Here is a 19157-nt window from a genome sequence, read left to right as displayed (position 1 = left end):
GCCAGGCCCGCCACCGCCCCCGGCTCAAAGCCCTAGCCCAGCTTCCCACCTCCCGCCAGACCTGCAGAGTCGCGCTCCCGAGAGCCGGCGGCGGCGGACATTTCCCTGCCAGCTTCCTCAAGCTCTTCATCTCGCAGCCCGAGTCGCTCCGCCCCCAGCTCCGCCCCCCCAGAGGGGCCCGCCCCCGCGTGCCACTCCCGCCAATCGAAGGCCGGCCTGCTCCGTAGCCCCGCCCCCAAACAGAACGGGGCCCGTCCCTGAGGCCAGGTCTCCTCCAATCCCTTTCGCGCCTTCCGAGACCGATACCTGCCTCCTCCAATTCTGGCACGCCCCGGCCAGGTGCCTGGGGCCGAATTCCAGGCTTGCGGCGTGGGCGGCTCAGGCTCCGGCTCCGGCTCAGTGCACCTGTATCTAGACAGCCACATGAACTCAGGATCTGGGGTGGCTGGGTCGAAGCCTGTAGAAGGAAAAAGGAGGGAATACTGAGCCACGGGCTTGAAGAGCCGGTTCCACCTCGGCACGGTTGTCCGTCCGTGAGCAAATCGATCAGCCTCTCGGGGAGGCTCCAACTGTTTCCCTCTCGCATAGGGTGCACCTGAGACTCAAATACAATAATAAATATGAAGACAAAGTGCTGTACCGAGATAGACCAGCGCCACTCCTCCGACCTGGTGGTAACTATGTGCCTAGGTCTGTGCTTCACAAGTATATTACGTCCCTGATTCTCACAACGAATTTAAGGAGGAAGGAAACTGTTATTCCGTGGCAATGATTATCGCATGGCAACTCAGCTCAGGTGCAGTCTAAGGTGGAAGAGTGAGTGGCAGAGTGGGAATTCAAATAGTTGTCAGTACTAGAGGGCCGGTTGGAGGCTTTAACTACCCATGATCTCCATCAGCAACCCTCAGGCCTCTCCAAAAAACACACTCTCTAAGTAAAAGCAGTGTGCTTGCTATGAAATACACCTCAAGAGAAGCTCCATGGTTCCCTCTTAACCAGATTGCCATTCCTCTTTCCTAGAAATTCTTGAGTCCTCTCTGCCTCTTACTCAAACCCAGGTATGCCTGACTCCCAAACACTTGCTGTTTCCTATGCTATCCTTCCTGTCCCCCTTGTAGAACTGCATGACCCTGTCCAAACTGAATTGGATTTGTAAGAACATAATAAATGAAAAGACTTGGGTTGCAGGACTGATTACAACACTGCCAGACATGGGTTTTAAATTATTTTCAGCATTTACATGCTATTAACCCATACTGCACCTCATCTGATCCTCACAAAACTCTTGAGTAGTAAGTAAGGCAAGTTCATATTTCCATTGTACAAATAATAAAGCCAAGACTTGGGAATTCCCTGGTGGTCCAGTGGTTAGGACGCTGCACTTCCACTTCATGGGTTCAATCCCCAGTAGGGGAACTAAGATTACACAAGCTGCTCAGTGCAGCCCAAAACAAAATACACACAAACACACACACAACAGTAAAACCAAGGCTCAAAGAAATTAAATATATTGTTCACATTCACAACTAGGAAGTGGCAGAGCTGGGATCTGAACCAAAATCTCTGGACTCCATGGGCTTTGGAGGTATGACTTGAGCTTCCAAACCTGGTCGTATTACTTCAATTGATGAATGACTTCTGGTAAGGGACTGTGTATCAGTTTACTCTATCATGTATAATACAGATACTTATACTTTAGCATTGCTCAAAAAACTCAACAGAAGAACATGGTTGCTGTATGTTGTCTGGCTATCTAGAAAAATGTATGGCACACAGTAGACACTCAATTCATGTTGGCTAATTCTTTTCTCTAACTGCAACCTCTTGACCAAGGCACTTCCACTCCCTGACCTTTTGTGCTGCACATTATTCACCAAGGACTGAGTGGGAAAAACCTAGTTACTTTCACCTATAACCTCTTCTTGGACTCTGGTCCCTTTATCTATAAAATGCAAGGGTTGGGCAGGTAGATTTCCAAGAGTCTGTCGGCTCTGAGAGTCCCCTCTCACCCAATTCCTTTCTGAGGAAGTCCATCATGACAGCTACTCGGAGAACTTGAGTTAGTATGGTTTCCTTGCTGGTTACCTCACATGTAGACCCCAGGAGTAGGGAAGAGGAGTGAGCCTAAGGAAGGAAAATCATCGACTCTTCTCTCTCTTTCATTCTCACAGACAAACATCAAGTTCTGTTCCTCCATTCAACAAATATTTATTGAGTGCCTACCAGGTGGTACTAATGGTAAAGAATCCGTCCACCAATGCAGGAGACAAGAGACTCAGGTTTAATCCCTGAGTTGGGAAGATTCCCTGGAGTAGGAAATGGCAACCCCCTCTAGTATTCTTGCCTGGAAAATTCCATGGACAGAGAAGCCTGGCGGGCTACAATCATGGGGGCCACAGAGAGTTGGACACGACAGAGCACACGCACACATCTAGGCACTGTTGTAACCACAGAGGGTTAAGTTGTGAACGTAACCCAAACTCATTGTTCCCATGGCACCTTCGTGCTCATCAGTTTGATCTCTCCAGTCCATCCCTCCTCCCCATTCGCATGATGGCCCTGGTCCAAGTCTCATTTTTTATGCCTGAATCACTGCAAATACATCCCCACTGATCTCCCTGTTCAATGTTCCCCCCTTCTGCACCAGTTGCCAGAGGAATTTTCCTAACATGCAAATCCTGACTTGTCATTCCTCGTTTTAAAACTCCATCAGCTGTCCACAGGCTATAGAAAAGTAAAAGCTCTTTGTTGGTTGTTTAAGACCCTTCATGTACTATCTCTGTGGGCTTCTCCTGGCTCAGCTCGCTCCACAGCCTCCTCCCACCCCAACTTCAGTCCCACCCAGTGACTTGCTCTTAACTCCAAATGTCTCTTTTCCTCCTTGTTGCCTGCTTGGGAGAAACCTCACTTGTCCTTCAAGTCTCCATTTAAACAACACCTCCTACATGAAATCTTCTCTGAGCAGTTTAGATGGGATGGGTTGGCATGAGTTTAGAATGCATGAGATCAAAACTCAAGAGGTAGGCTCTGGAGGAGACTCTCTAATCCAGTCTAATTCTGCCTCTATTGTTTATACAAGGCACTTACCCTTCCTGAACCTCAGTTTCCTCATCTGTAAGATGGAGATATAATACCTGCCTTGAAGGGTTGTGGTAAAGAAAATGAGACAATGTGCTGAAAGTTCTTCAAACAGTGTCTAATACACAATAAGTGTGTGATGAGTGTTAGCTGAGGAATTATTTTCTGAGTTCCTACTATGTGCTGGGCATTTTCACATGTATTATCTCATTTAATTCTCACAGTTCCCTGCAGAACATATTCTCTCTTTTTTTTCCTCCCAAATATTTATTTATTTTTGGCTGTGTTGAGTCTTTGTCCCTGCACTCAGGCCTTCTCTAGGTGCAGAGAGCAGGAAGTACTCTCGTTGCGGTGGGCAGGCTTCTCCTTGCGGGGGTTTCTCTTGTTGCAGAGCACAGGCTCTAGGGCGCTCGGCCTTCAGTAGTTGGAGCAGGCAGGCTCAGTAGTGTGGTGCCAGGCTTAGTTGCCCTAAGGCATGTGGGATTGAATCTGTGTCCCTTGCATTGCAAGGCAGATCCTTAACCACTGAACCACCAGGGAAGCCCCAGGATATTCCCTTTTTTCTTTTTTGCTTTGCTCTGCAGTCCGTGGGATCAAACCCAGGCCCTCTGCAGTAGACCTCAGAGTCTTTTTTTTTTTTTTGGACCTCAGAGTCTTAACTACTGAATCACCAGGGAATTCCTAGGAAGATATTCTTTACATATAGAAATCAATCAAGCAAACTCAAAACAGAGGTCAGATTTGTGGTCACCAGAAGGAAGGGTAACATGCCGGGGGGAGGAGGAATTACATGAAGGTAGTCAAAAGGTCTAAAGCTCCAGTTATAGGATAATTAAGTACTAGGAATATGATGGCGCTTCCCTGGTGACTCAGTGGTAAAGAATCTACCTGCCAATGCAGGAGACATAGGTTCAAGCCCTGGGTAGGGAAGATCCCCTGAAGAAGAAAATGGCAACCCACTCAAGTATTCTCGCCTGGGAAATCCCATAGACAGAAGGACTTTGGCAGGCTACAGTCCATGGGGATGCAAAGAGTCGGACATGACTTAGAGATTGAGCACACACAGAAATATAATGTGCAACACAATACATCTAACTAACACTAATGTATGTTATACATGAAAGTTGTTAAGAGAGCAAATCATGAGTTCTCATCATGAGGAAAATATATTTTGTCTATGTCTTTAATTTTATACCTATATGAGATGATGGATGTTCACTAAATTTATTGTGGAAATCATTTCATGAGGTATGTAAGTCCAGTCATTATGCTGTGCAGTTTAAACTTACACAATGCTGTATGTTAACTAGAGTTCAATAAAACTGGAAGAAAGGGAGGGACCTCCCTGGTGGTCCAGTGGCTAGGACTCAATGCTCCCAATGCAGGGGGCCCAGGTTCAATCCTTGGTCAGGGAACTAGATCCCACAGGCTGCAATGAAGATGAAAGATCCAGGGTGCCACAACTAAGACCAGTGCAGCCAAATAAATATTTTTTCAAAAAACTGGAAGGAAAAAAATGTCTGCAAAACCAAGGTTCAGAGAGGTGAGGTGGTGTGCCCAAAGTCACACGGTTAAGGACCAGCAAAGACAGGTTTCAAATGCAAGAGGTCATATAGCTTCAAAGTCCATACTCTTGACTGTTATGGCTATTATTACTTTTTAAAATAAACCTTATCAAATACTTTCTTTTTCTTTTTCTTCAAGATATTGTTCATTTGTATTCTTTTCTGCACTATCCATCTTCTCTTCTCAGTGTTCTATCAGAGCATTTGTCTTCTAAAGAATTCATTTTTGCTGCAGATATACTGAAGGCTTTTTGTGTTTATGCAGGCAAAGGTATCAATCAAGAACTATAAAGTATTCTTGCTTCTCATACAACTACCAATGACAATCATAAAACAAGGTATCCTTATTAGTTGAAGCTTTGGAGATTAATTTCTTGCTGCTTAGAGAATCAATCCTTTAACCCAGCACTCAAGGCTCTATAATTTTGCTTCCTTTTCGCACACTCCCCTGTTTGCATCCAGTCAGTCCACTTCCTGCACACCAGGCAAACGAAGGTGGAGGGGCCAGACATTCAGGCTCCGTTATGAGACCGCAAAAGAAAGGGAGCCCTCCCCCTCCCCCCTCCACCCCCACCCCCGCCATTTCTGCAGAACAAAGATGCTGGCTAGAAAAGAAAGAAGTGGCAGTGCTGGGTAAACAGCCAAGCTCCAGCACCTGGTGGCTCGAATTTGCATGCTCTCTGACTGATCATCTGCTCTGAACAGAACTCTCCTTTACCTGCCTGGCTAATCTCCTAGTCTAAACAAATTCTCCCCTCGAGGCCACTGACCTCTCCCTGCTAATGCAAAGCTAGACCATTTTCTCAGTTGCAGTGGGGCACAGGATTCAAGGGCAGACCTGCCTTGGTTCTAGTTGTCATTGGCAGAGAGAGGGAAGATGGGCCTCCAGAAGCTGCTGATCTTGCTAATTTACAGAAGACTCTGTATCAGAATCACACCTCACCCCGTTCAGCCCTGCTCAGAGTGAGGAGGGCAAAGGGGCCCTGCTGGAGTTAAAACTCAGATCCAGAAAGGGGAAAACAGAAATGCAAACACCCTGGCCAGCTGGTGACCTGGGGGCACTGTGGCCTCATGCCGATAGCTTTAAGAGGGCACAGAAGCTGTGGAGTGTGAGTTCAAAGTATGCAAAGTCAACTGGTGGTGGGAAGGTCAATGCCCAGCCACCCCTTCCCTCCCCCCTGCCACGGGGAGCCTGGGGTCTCACCTACCTGGACAGGCCCTGGCGACTTCCTGGAGGAATGTTCTGGTGTGTGAACCAAAGGGGAGCTGGAATAAGAGGCTGAGCTCTTCTGTGTCCAGCTGGACGGTGACATCTGAACCTGTGCAGGGGAAGCAGGACGTGAGCTCTTGGCTTCTGAGATGCTAAGGGGCATCTTTGGGCTGGAGCCCTCAGAATGGAGTGTCAGCAGCCCAAGCTCCCAAAGCCCCTTTGACCCTTAAGCAATTGACTTATAGGTCAACTTAATAATTGTTGCTCGGAGAAGGCAATGGCACCCCACTCCAGTACTCTTGCCTGGAAAATCCCATGGACGGAGGAGCCTGGTAGGCTGCAGTCCATGGGGTCGTGAAGAGTCGGACACGACTGAGTGACTTCACTTTCACTTTTCACTTTCATGCATTGAAGAAGGAAATGGCAACCCACTCCAGTGTTCTTGCCTGGAGAATCCCAGGGACGGAGGAGCCTGGTAGGCTGCCATCTATGGGGTCACAGAGAGTCGGACACGACTGAAGCGACTTAGCAGCAGCAGCAGCAATGACTGTTGGTGGGACAATAGGGAGCCCTTTGTACCCCCAGCTCCAAATTAACATCACCCTCAGTCTACAAGAGGGGCTGGACCTAGGCTCTGAAAAGCCAGTAAGCCTTGCCACAGCCTCCTGGATGGGGACAGTAGAGACCAAGTTCTCGAACTATAGTCTACCCACTCCCCCACCCCACCACCACTACCCAAGTGGAATGAAAAGCACACAGAGGTGGACAGAGTGGCTGTCTGTCAGTCAGTCTCCCCAACTGTGCCCGGGACATGCTAGGCACTGGGAATACCATGCTGAAGGGATCAGACTGTGGATGATGTCTGACTTACAGCATAGCCTGAGCACCCAAAACACGTGCTGAGCTAGTGAATAAGTAGGAGCAATCTAGCAGACTCATCAAGAGTGTGGGCTCCAGAGTCTGTAGTCCGAGTTTGAATCCTGGTCCCACCACTTACTGAATTACTTAATTTCTCTGGGTGTCCATTACCTCATCCATAAAATAGGAATGAAAGCAGTGATGACCCCATAGAATTGTGAGGAAATCACCACCTGATGTGTGTAAAGCTCTTAGCATAGTACCTGGCTAAGATCATCATTGATCAATTATTCATTTCTATTATCAATATTTTTGTTATGACTACTACTTCACTACTGTGACTATAGTGTAGCGGAAAAAAAAAAGCAAAGAGGAACTAAAGAACCTCTTGATGAAAGTGAAAGAGAAGAGTGAAATAGCTGGCTTAAAACTCAACATTCAAAAAACTAAGACCATGGGATCCAGTCATCACTTCATGGCAAGTAGATGGGGAAAAAACAGAAACAGTGACAGACTTTATTTCTTTGGGCTCCAAAATCACTGCAGATGATGTCTACAGCCATGAAATTAAAAGATGCTTGCTTCTTGGAAGAAGAGCTATGACGAACCTAGATAGCATATTAAAAAGCAGAGACACTACTTTGCCAACAAAGGTCCATCTAGTCAAAGCTGTGGTTTTTCCAGTAGTCAAGTATGGATGTGAGAGTTGGACCATAAAGAAAGCTGAGTGCCAAAGAACTGATGCTTTTGAACTGTGGTGTTGGAGAAGACTTTTTTTTTTTTTTTTTGGAGAAGACTTTTGAGAGTCCCTTGGACAGCAAGGAGATCAAACAAGTCCATCCAAAAGGAAATCAGCTCCGAATATTCATTGGAAGGACTGATGCTGAAGCTGAAGCTTCAATATATTGGCCACCTGATTCGAAGGACTAACTCATTGGAAAAGACCCTGATGCTGGGAAAGATTGAAGGCAAGAGGAGAAGGGGACGACAGAGGATGAGATGGTTGGATGGCATCACCGACTTGACGGATGTGAGTTTGAGCAAGTTCCAGGAGTTGGTGATAGACAGGGAAGCCTGGTGTGCTGCAGTCCATGGGCTAAAAAAGAGTCGGACATGACTGAGCAACTGAACTGAACAGTCTAGCAATGAAGATAGATATTAAACAGGTCACTATAGATAATTAGGGGCTTCCCAGGTGGCACTAGTGGTAAAGAACCCACTTGCCAATGCAGGAGACTTAAGTGACGTAGGTTTGATCCCTGGGTCGGGAAGATCCCCTGGAGGAGGGCATGGCAAGCCACTCCAGTATTCTTGCCTGGAGAATCCCATGGACAGAGGAGCCTGGTGGGCTGCATAGTAAAGAGTCTGACATGACTGAAGTGACTTGGCACAGCACATAAATAATTAAATCACTGTGAATGACAGAGAAGTGGCAAGGATGAGAAAAAGGAACGTGTGTGAGGTCCACTTTCAGGATACAGACAACCTCAGGAGTTCAACAAAGGCTTTCTGGGGAAACTGAGTGTGAAGTGAAGCCCTGAAGGAGTGAGGGCTTTGAGGAGGAGGGAGCTGCATGTGCAGGGGCTCCGTGGTGAAAACTTGTCACGTGTAAGGTGCTTGGAAAGCAGAGGGTTCCAAGTTCAGCAAGCAGGGAAGAGAGTGATTGGATTGATGAGCGGGGCTAATCCTACAGGGTCTTGTGTGCCACAGTGAGGTGATCAGAGGGTGCTCTCCTTCACCCCACTCCTCTCTTTGCAGATCCTGTGCCCACGGACCCAATTTAAACTGAAAGAACCACTCACCAAGAACGTAGAGCTCACCATCCGGGGTCACTGCAGGGAGGGAAAGGAAAAGGCCCTGAGCCATTGAGCATCATCCTTGCTCCCACTGCCCCACCCCCAACAAGGGCAGAAATGACCTGGGAGTCCCAAGGAGAGGGATCAGTCCCTCCCGCCCACTGTGGCACCTTCTTCCAGTGTGAAATCCCGAGTGATTGGCACAATCTGGTCCAAGGAGACGTCGTCCCCGGTAATGGCCATCCTCCGGTGCGTATACAGGAAGAGACTGAGGGCGGGAAGCAGAGTGAGGATAGGGGGCATGTGGCTGCCCCTCAGGTCCGCCGTGGAAGCCTCAGGGTGTTCGGCTCGCGTTTCCTCCTTGGGCCCTGGGGCTGTGCTCAGGCCTCTCTGCACATGGTGCCCAGCAGAGACGGATGGGTCATCAAGGCTGAACTTGCCTCACTTTGGGGAACCCCGCTTTGTTTGTAAACTCTGTGCATAATCGCCCCCTTGTGCATTCTAGCACTGTGTGTGACAAGAAGAGGGCAATCCTCACCTCCTCCTCTCCCTCCCTGAACCTCAGCTTTGCCATCTGTAAAGGAAGGGTGATGGGTTAAAAAATGTCTAAGGCTCCTCCTTCCCAGATCTGAGACCCTGAGGGTTACTTTTTGGCTTTTTGATCATTATTCTCGCTCTGTTTCTGAGTAACAGGTGGGTGTTACTTGCAACATTTATGGAGCGCTTTTTACAGTGCCTCACAACATTTTAACTACTTTATATGCAGTAACTCATTTTAATCTTCAGTTTGGACACATTGAGGTTTGCTCAAGAGGTAACAAAGCTTGGATTTGAATCCAAGACAGTCAGGCCACAGGGTTCAAGATCTGGAGCAGTATGTTAACCTCAAGAAGTTTCTCATCAAATTTTGAGGACTATATGAGCTAATAATATATAGAGCTGGGCATATAGTATTCAGAAACTATTAACTATCATTATTATAATTATTTTAGAAGCCTCAGACTCTGTCCTAAAGGGTTTGAAATCCAGCTGGAGGGACAATGGAAAATAATAAACCCCAGGGCCAGATAGGCAAGGTCCAACCCCATCACTTACGCGTGTTCCTGGCCACCACGCCCCGGACGGTAGCGCACGAGTCCCAGGAGGCGGCTCTGCCTGCTGTCGCCCTCACACAGCACACCTTGCACCGCCTGCTGCTCAGGGTCAAGGCAAACGGAAAGGAAGCCTGCTTCCAGGACTCGCCCAACCCAGCCCGCCCCACGAGCCTTGCCCTGGCTTGCCCTGCCCTCACCCATGCAGGTTTACTGTGTGACCCTGGGCAGGTCACTTCACCTCTCTGACCCTTCCTCATCTGCGAAATGGTGATAACAACCCCCAGCTTCACAGGGGGTGGGAGGATAGCTGAGTATTTAAAGCACAAGGCAGAGAGTCCAGAACTGAGTACTTAGTAAGTACTGGTTTCCTCCCCCCACCCCACCCCCCATGGCAAAGAGAGAGGGAGGCAACCAGAAAGACACGTAGGCACCTGCCATTCCACTTCCCAAGCCCAGGCAGGGAGGCCCTGGGGCTGGGAGTTGCAGACTGCAGGGAAGGATATGATGACGCAATATTCCCCGTCAGCCAGGGTCTCCTGGATGGCCACTGACTGGTCCATGCTGGCCCCTGCTGAGCGGACACACCCTGGGGAAGGGCAGAAGGGAGGCTCTTTAGGTCAACACGTCACCCGGGATGTGATGGAGTTGCCTCTGAGGACCACAGGCAGGGAGGACGGGCTCTGCTGGAGGAGGCCCCATCCTCTCCCTCCCCCTCCGCCTTTGCCATCCTTTCCCTCTGGTGGGAAATGCAATTTGCTATGCCGTCCTCTGTCCTGAAGGGCATCCAGTCACTCCTTAGTGCGGTCCAGTCTACTTGCTGGACATGCGGTGCCCTGTCCCGTTACCGGAGAGGAGGATACGGTCTTTATGGGTCCAGGATGGGGGCTCTGCCTCCCTTTCAGGGGAGCAGTGTTAGTTCTGCTAGCAGCTGTCTGGGAGGTGTCAGGGGTGTATCTGCATGTATCTTGGGAAAGGAGTGTCTCATTCTGGACCAGGACTCCAGTCTGGTCCCTCTTTCCTTGGAGATGGGCAAGTGTCCCGTTACTCCTTGGCCCTCCCACAGCCCAGCAGGCCACATTGCATCAGCCAAAGGCCGGAGGTGTCCGGTTCTGACAGCCTCAGGACAGGGCACCCAGCCCTCAGCTTGCCCAGTCCCTCCTGCCCAGCCCTGCCCTGGCTTCCCTGCTCCGCACTCACTCCTGGCCCCCTGCTCTTGCCGCCTACCTCCTGAGCTGTCACCGCTGCTGGGTGTGCGGAACCTCGGCCGGGACCCGGTCAATGACTACATTTCCCAGCAGCCCCTACGCCACACGAAGGTCAGCCAGCCTGCAAGTCCCAGCATGCTGTGCCCATGTGGGGCTGGAGGGGGCTGCCCTCCACCCTGCCCCCGGTTAACTCCTTAAGTCCTGTGGTACCCTCGGCTCCCTAATCTGGAAAGCTTTTCCTAAGGACTGCCCTCGACATCCTCAGCCCTCGAGCGGCCAGAGTTCCTCGTCCAGGACCCGGAAGGAAGATGGTCACCTTAAGGGAAGACGCTTTCTCAGTTTCATCCTCAGCTCCTTGCACTCCAGGCAGGCCGACACTGGCCTCTACTGGAACACTTCCTCCCCAGGGGCCTGACCTGTCCTCGCTTCAGGGAGAACAGCACTGTGAAGAACCACATACCCCCGTTTTCCAGGTGGAGAAGCTGAGACTTAGAGAGGTTAAGCATTCTGATCAAGGTCTCGCAACTAGAACGTGTGGCTCCAACTTCCATGCTATGAACACTGCCACACACAGCCGCATGTCCTCGCTTAGCCTCAGCAGGGGTGTGTGACGGGACCAGCCCGTCCTGCCTGCCTCATGGGGCTGTGTGGGGAAAAGGGAGGCAACGTGCGTTGTCAAGGGCATGATTGTGTTCGTGTGCAGCGCCTGTGCTGAGGCCCCATCCTCTCTCCTTCTCGGGAGGAGAGACATCAAGGGAAGGGGACCCTGTTCAGCTCTCACGACAGCCTGAGCCTGCTCTTTGTTGTTTTCCAGCCCTTCCCCCTGATTCACTGGCCACTGGGCAAGGCTTTCCTCCCTGGGGGCCTGCCCTTCTCCATCTAAGATAAGGAGGCTGCTCTAGATGGACAGAAGGGCCAGCTCAGATTGGGGTGTCCAGGACCAGTCTCTTTCAGCCTATTGGCCACTTCACTAAGCTGTAAGCTCCCTGAGGACAGGCTGGATCTTTTCCTTATCATCCCAGTGTAGTTTCTGGCACACAAGTTGACCCTGAGAACATGTTTATTGAGTTAGTGAGTTATCTTAATGAGTACTTTTTCTCTTAAGCTCTGACCCAAACTGATGGGTCAGTGCTGGGGAAGGAGTGACTGTGTGACTTCTAGTCCATTCCCCGTCCTTTTTCCCTAAGCTCAGAGTTGCTGCCCTAGTGACTAGTTTGAATAAGTAAATCTCTTCCAGAGAAAGTAACTTCTTCCCAATTTTCTTTCCCTGGAAATATCCATAGCACAAATGGAGCTCAAGTTTATTTGAATTTGGTTTCAAAGTTGGGTTGAGGACGAGGGGAAAGGGGATTGATTCAGACTCTTCGAGATAAAGAGGGCTGAGGTCACTTCAGGAAATCAGGGGAACCCCAATTCCAGCCCCCCTCTTTGTGTCAAAGTCTGGGGAGAATCAGGGAAAAGTGGACAGGGATGAGCACTTTGTTTTTTTGCTTCTGCTTTTTTTTTTTTTGACCACACAGAGGAATCTTAGTTCCCTAACCATGGATCACACTTGCACCCCCAGCACTGGAAGGGCAGAGTCTTAACCACTGGACTATCAGGGAAGTCCCAGGACTGGGCACCTTTTACAGATAAAGAAACTGCCCTGTAGGACATTGGGGTTCTTGCACTTGATAGGGATCAGACAGGAGATTGTTCTGTTTTACCGGGCAAAACTCCAGCCTGCTCCCTTGGAGGGCATCAGGTTCAGGCCTAGGCCCTGGGAACCTCTAGCACAGAGCTGCAGGCTTGATAAATCCCTTTCACAAAAGATAGAATCACAGGAATCAGAGCTGGCGGTGGGCCTGGCAACTTTCAGGGCCTAAAGGGTCTTCCTGACTGCTGCTCCCTGACTCAGCCTGGCCTAGCTAGAGGAGCAGGACCAGGAGCAGGGCGGAGTGAAGGAGCAGCAGCCCCAGCCAGGGTCCCATGCAGGGGGCTCCTGGCAGCCCCTGGTGCTGCCCCATTGAAATGGAGGTTCCCATCCAGCTGGAGGCAGTTGCCACAGGCCGAGGCTTGGCAGCACCACAGCCCTGTGACACCTGGGGGTCCCTGTCATGCAGGCCTGGCTGCACCCTGCAGTGTGGCCTGAGCTGGATTGTTTCAGCTACAAGAAAAGATGGAACTATTCATCCTCCCCTTGCCTTCGTCCCCCATTCACAGAGGCAAAAGATACTAAGTGGGGGGACTTCTCTGGTGGTCCAGTGGCTAAGACTCCATGCTCCCAATGCAGGGGGCCAGGATTCAATCCCTGATAAGGGAACTAGATGCCACATGCCACAACTAAGGCCAGATGCAGCCAAATAAATAAATATTGAAAAAAAAAAGTTAAGTGGGGCTGTAGGCTGAGCTGAACTTCACTGGGCCGCTGACTCCCAGCCAGCCAGTCCCCAGAGAACATACAAGGCAATCAGAAACAAGGGGGCATGTCATGAGGACTTGGAGGATTCCAGCTGCTATCCTGGATTTCAGCATTATGTGGAGCTAAGGGGGGTCCGGCAGCCTGGTCCCCAGCAGGTCTAGCTCCAGCCGGATTCAGCTGCTGACCCCCCTCTGTCCAGGCAGGAGGAGGCCTGCAGTTCTAAGGGAGGGCAGCGCGGCCTTGGCGCACTCTGGGGCCCCACCTCACAGAAATGCAGGCCCTCAGGGCACTCTATCCTTTGAAGCAGTCACTGCCTTGGCAGGAGAAGGTGGGACAGGGTTTCCTCTGGAAGAGAAAGTGAAAGAAGAGTGGCAGGTGGGGAGCCCTGCGAATTCTGGACTGTGGCGGGGGCTGGCTGCCTGTCTTACTGGCCTCAGCCACTATGCCCACTCCTGACTCCACCACCCGGAGCAGGCAGGTGTGGGCAGACACTCACATTTTTGGGGGGAGCTGGAGGGGTGATGGTCACCAGGAGTGGAGTGGGAAGCGGCTTGTCCTCTGGGATGGTCAGGTGGCCCAGGCCTTGGAGCAGAGCAGGGCTGCCTAGGGAAGTGCGGTGACACATGTGCTGGGGGACAGGTCCTCTGCGAAGTCCCCACCCCTGCCCCAAGGGGAAAGCATCCTGTGCGTGGATGTCACGACCTGAAACTGTCACATCTCTGCCACCTGGAGAGACACAGGAACTGCTTTACAGTGGGGTGAGGTGGGCCGGGGAGTTAGGGTTACAGGAAATCCTGAAGGGGAGGGTCATGGGGGAGGAGGGTAGACCTCAAAGCTAAGGGTCAGCCTGACAAGGTTGAGGGTTGGGGTGTTAGAGGTTGGGAAGGTTGGTGAAAACAGCTCAGCTTTGGAGGCCTGTCAAAGGGTGGGACTCAGAGCTGGGTATTAGTGAGTGGGCAAGGCTCAGGGCTAGGGGGCAGGTGGGGCGGGGCTCTGAACTTATGGGGCCAACGGGAGGAAGGGCTCTGAGTTGAAGGAGCACAGAGGAGGGGTTCAGAGCTGCAGGTTGGGGGGCGCTGTCTCGCCTGAGACGGACTGGCTGAGCGCCAGGCAGAGGATGCCACCGCTGCAGCCTTGCGGAGAGCCTGCAGGCAAGGGCTGGGACCCGTTTCATCCCTCCCCTCCCAACAGGCTGCGCTGAGTCGTGTGGTGCAGTGTTGAGTAGGGTCGGTTGGGTGAAGAGAGAGCCTGCAAGTTCAGGAGCAGCCAGTTCAGGAGGGGCCAGCCGGTCCTGGACTGCAACTCAGCTTCTCAGGGCAATCCAAGCAGTGACTCCTCTCTCTCCGGCCTTTGTATCTCCCTCCCAGCACCGTACTGGAGGTACCCGGCTGTCAGCACCCCTCCAGCCCTGCAGCAGCTTCTCCCGGCAGCATCCTGCCTGGGCCCTATAGCAGCCCTGCCCCACACCTCACAGGAGTTCTCCCCTGGGCTGCACTCTTGCTGTTCCATTGGAGAGCAATGCCTCCTGGTAGCATGCCTCTCGGAAGCAGTGGGAGCTATGGCATGTCTGTGGGAGGGTTTGAACGCTGTGGCCCTATTCCCGCAGGAGAAGGCATCCGGGAGGCTCTCTCCTGCTCTGTCCGCTGCTTTGATGCTTAGGGACAGAAGGCGGTGGGGTGCGCGGGGTGCGGAGCTAGCTTCTCACCAGGTGGTGGTTCTGGGCTACTAGTAAGACCTGCAGGAGGACTAGTGGGAAGAAAAGGAGAGAAGACCACTGCAGGAAGTAATCAACTCTAGAGTCAAGGTTAAGGGAGGGTCACTCCACGGTTAAGTCAAAAAGGTCATGACATAAGGGAAAAAAGAAGGGGCAGTGTCAGGGCACAACAGTCCTGACAGGTTAGGGTTGGTTACAGGGACCAAGAAAGGCTGCTGTCCCTGGGCTGTGGACAGTTACCTCTGAGCAAAGCAGCCTGATGGCTACTACTGGTCACAGACGTCTCTGACTATGTACTCCAGGAGCCCGAGAGAGTGAAGAGTCCTGGGCAGCCCAGGGGAGGGCTGCAAACAGAGGCTCCCATATTGGACCATGCAGATGAGTAAACTAAGGCTGGGAGAGTGGGGGATTCTTATACGGAATAAAGGGTCCTGGGGGCTGAGCTTTCACTTCCTGCAAGTCATATTATTGGTGATATTGAGGCTGGCACAAAGGGGCCTGCAGCCCAGTAACAGCCCCTCTGAGACTGAATGTTGTTGTTGGCATGGCAACAGCAACATCCCACGCCCGAGGGGACATAGAGCTGGAGCAGGTGCAGTGACAGGAAATAGACACCCAGTGCCTCTGATCTGCCCTCATTTGCCTCTGACATCAGAAGATGCTAGGGTGGGGAGAAGAGGGTGATAGGCTTCCTCAGAACCCAGGGCAGGAAAATGCTGGGTCACAGAGAGAGTTGAAAGTCAGGGTTCCTTTGTCCAGAATCTTCAGGGTTCTAATCAGAGTTGAGCCAAGGACAGGAGGTAGCTCTCAGCCCCTGGGTAGCTGGATCCCAGCTCTGCCTCTCCCAGTATGAAGGGATCAGATCTGTAAGGGTCTGCTAAGCCCAGGTTCAAGTTTTTCCATGTGAGGCAGAGAACTGCTGGAGATGGGAGAGGAGGGCATTATTCTCATCTTCCCACCCAACCCTGGTAGGCGGAGTACAATCCAGCCCCCAAAGTTCCTGGAATTAACAGAGCATATTTCCCTGTCCTCATGGGTTGGTCCTCCATCAGCCCTTGGGTCTCTTAGGTGATGGTTGCCATGGTGATGTGGTATGGAAGGGAGACTAGATCCTGTCTGGGCTAGGCCCCTTCTGGCAGTGGTCTTCAATGCATGAGTGGGGCGGTGCTCAGAATCCCAGATACAGAGGTGAGGTAGGATAGGACCCCTTGGCAACAGGGGCCACTTCTTATCACCAGGAGCCTCAGCTTCTTTATGGCTCCCTCCCCTCCAAGGCTACACTCAAGAAGTGTTTCATCTAGTCAACAGCTCTCAAGGGGAACTTCAGTCTCCAAAGGCAGAGAGGTCAAGTGAAAGAAAGTGAAAGTGAAGTCGCTCAGTCGTGTCTGACTGTCGTGTCTAACTCTCTGCGACCCCGTGGCTGTAGCCCACCAGGCTCCTCCATCCTTGGGGATTCTCCAGGCAAGAGTACTGGAGTGGATTGCCATTTCTTTCTCCAAGAGAGGTCAAGAGGGGATCCCAAAGTTCTCCCTAGCCCTTGTGTCCTTGTGAAAGGAAGGGGCTGTGGGCCTTCCTTCCTTCCTTCCCCTGTGGGCCCCAGGCCTCCCACACAGCCCCTTCCTTTGCCCCTCCTTGGTTGGAAACAGCTGAGGCTGGAGGGACAGCTCAGGAGTGGGAGGGAAGCAGACCCCTGACCAAGATGGAAAGCTGGGCCAGGCCTAGATGGTTACAGCTGGTCTATGTCAGTTCTGGCTCCTTGCCCATCTGCTTTAGTCTGTGCACTCCTCAATGACTGGAGTTCCAATATTCCCCGAGCCCCAGCTCATCCCAGCTGTAGATTTACCTGCGTGCCTGAACGTGTGGAGGGCAGCCAGCATGTGTCTCTGAGTCGGGAGGCTGCAAGTGCAGCCCTTGGAAGCTGGTGGCTGCCCCGCATCCCCTCCTGTCATCTGTCAGCTCTGGGAGTTCCCGCTGACACTGCTGCCACCACTGGGGACAGAAGCGAAAGAAGGAAGCTGATGTTCAGACGGGAAGCTGAAGGAGAAAATAAAGCCAGTTGGCAGATAGAAGGGCCCCACTGGGACGTGTCTTATTTGTGTAGATAAGAAAGCCTGTAGGTATCTTATTTGTGTAGATGAGAAAGCCGGCAGGTGGAGCAGGCTCTCAGAAGGGAGGGGAGGTCAGGGCCCATTTGCAATGAAAGTCTGTCAGACTGATAGAGGGAAGGGGAGTGGGTGGGGAGAGGTCACAGGCCCATTCCTACCAAGAGAATTTTGAGGTGAGGCTGCTGCCAGGCAAGACTGGAAGAATGAAGGGAAAAGGATTTATCTCAAGGATTAAAAAAAATGTAAAAATAATGCAGAGGGAAGATGAAAAACTCACCTTTGTCTGCCCCTCACTTTCCCACACTTGGGTTACCTTTAGGGTGTTCTCTTCATGGAGCCTTCCAGCGTAAGCTGACCCAGCGAGGGGACCAGAAGGGAAGTGGAGGAAAGAGATGATAGGTGAGGCTGGACACAGACTTTATTTATTGGCTTTCCTTTCAGAAGCAGGGACTTGCTTTCAGAAGTCCTCTTGCTTCTGGGAGGTTCATCCCCAAGTCAGCCCCAGGGGTCAGCAGCGCCAATCCAGAGGTCAATCCTAGATTCCTGCCCAGGGCCGGAAGGGGCAGGTAGAGACCTGCAGCCTCTCTGATGGAGGAGCTTTCCTCCTTGAAGAGCGAGCTGAGTCATCTGTTCCTGGCAGGCAGTGCCCTGGCAGAGGCTCAGACTCCAGGTTTAAGGGAGAGATTCGCAAAAGACTCAGAAACCAAGGTTGCACTTCCAGGGATTGACTATACAAGATGTTTATGCAGGGACTTCCCTGGCGGTTCAGCCACTAAGACTCCAAGCTTCCACTGCAGGGAGTGTGAGTTCAATCCCTGGTCAAGAAACTAAGATGCCATGTAACACACAGCATGGCAAAAAAAAAAAAAGAAAGAAAAAAAAGAAAAACGTACATGCATGTAGTTTTCTAACGTTGACTTAAAAAAATGCACAACATGTGAGTTACAAGTTAAATTTTATTTGGGGCAAAATGTACCCTGGGAGACAGCACCTCAGATAGCTCTGAGAAACTGCTCCCAAGAGATTAGGGGTAAGGACAGTATATAGGTGATTTTGGTGAAGGGGGAATATATGCAATCAAGCACATATTTTTTCAGGTTTCTGTTGGTCTCATGAGGCTTCTGCTAGTCATGAGAAACAATCGTCATCATGAAGGATTTTAGTGTTTTTCTAGATAAGGGGAGATTCAAGAATTGGGCTTATAAAATCAGCACCCGAAAACATCTTAAGACCTATCCTGCCAGTTTCCACCCCTCCTCTACCAAAGCATAAAGTGCCTCATTTCTGCAGGTGGTAGGGAAGGTCAGCAGCTACAGCAGCAGATGACTTAATCATTGTAGAGGTAGATAGGTAGATGACAAGTGCCCATTTGTAGTTGACACTAAGGAGAAAGCTTCCCTGGTGGCTCAGATGGTAAAAAGTCTATCTGCAATGCAGAAGATCTGGGTTTGATCCCTGGGTTGGGAAGATCCCTGCAGGAGGGCATGGTAACCCACTCCAGTATTCTTGCCTGGAGAATCCCCACAGACAGAGGAGCCTGGCGGACTACAGCCCTTGGGGTCGCAGAGTCGGACACAACTGAGCGATAAGTGCAGCACAGCACTAAGGAGAACGTCTACAGGTGTCTTTATATTTCTGAAGAAACTATGATCCTAAAAAGGCTAAGAACGACTGATCTAAACCCAGAAAGAGCTCCTCTCCATTCTCCCCTGCCTGGTCAGGGGGTTTAGCTGAAACCCTATTCTTCCTATAGCAAACCCCCAAAGACCAAAGAGGCAGACATGACTGAGCAACTGAACAAAAAAGACCAGACTTCACAGAAGCACCCCTGGGGAAATCACTTCTGATCCAAGTTTGCCGGTCCCACCCCAGTAGCTATGTGCCCACTCAGGGCAGGATAAGCTGGCCACACAGCAATTCCTGCTGGCCCAGGTGTGACTGGACCTCCTTACTTCTGGGTCTGCTCCCGCCCTCCCACCTCCACTCAAGTCTCAAGATTTATAAACCTAGCTGTGCGTGGCACATGCAAAGCACTAACAGATAGATATTTGGATAAATGGAAGAGATAAACAAAAGCCTCTACCAGAAAAAAAAAAAAAAGCAGTCTCTACAGTGACAGAGAAGCCCTAGG

At 51.1% G+C, this 19157-nt stretch overlaps 1 protein-coding gene across 4 annotated transcripts in view; it reads right to left on the bottom strand.

Annotated features, from left to right (window-relative positions):
- Positions 1–10891, bottom strand: part of INPP5B (inositol polyphosphate-5-phosphatase B) — a 54766-nt gene extending 43875 nt beyond the window's left edge. Inside the window, exons 1-7 of one of the 4 annotated variants that reach the window (XM_065916098.1) lie at positions 10826–10891; positions 10105–10187; positions 9603–9697; positions 8678–8775; positions 8514–8543; positions 5852–5962; positions 311–457 (exon numbers count right to left, since the gene is read on the bottom strand). In XM_065916098.1, coding sequence (XP_065772170.1) covers positions 311–457; positions 5852–5962; positions 8514–8543; positions 8678–8775; positions 9603–9697; positions 10105–10161 — 538 coding nt within the window. In that variant the 5' untranslated portion in view covers positions 10162–10187; positions 10826–10891. Of the gene's footprint in view, positions 1–61; positions 458–5851; positions 5963–8513; positions 8544–8677; positions 8776–9602; positions 9704–10104; positions 10188–10825 lie in introns of those variants that run through there. The other 3 variants (XM_065916105.1, XM_065916091.1, XM_065916109.1) reach the window with 3 other exon arrangements.
- Positions 10892–19157: the final 8266 nt, after the last annotated feature.

The sequence above is a fragment of the Muntiacus reevesi genome, chromosome 1 (genome assembly GCF_963930625.1).
Source record: "Muntiacus reevesi chromosome 1, mMunRee1.1, whole genome shotgun sequence".
In the NCBI taxonomy this organism is placed as follows: domain Eukaryota; kingdom Metazoa; phylum Chordata; class Mammalia; order Artiodactyla; family Cervidae; genus Muntiacus; species Muntiacus reevesi.
Note: the sequence above shows the minus strand (reverse complement) of the source record. Positions and strands in the feature narration are given on the sequence as shown.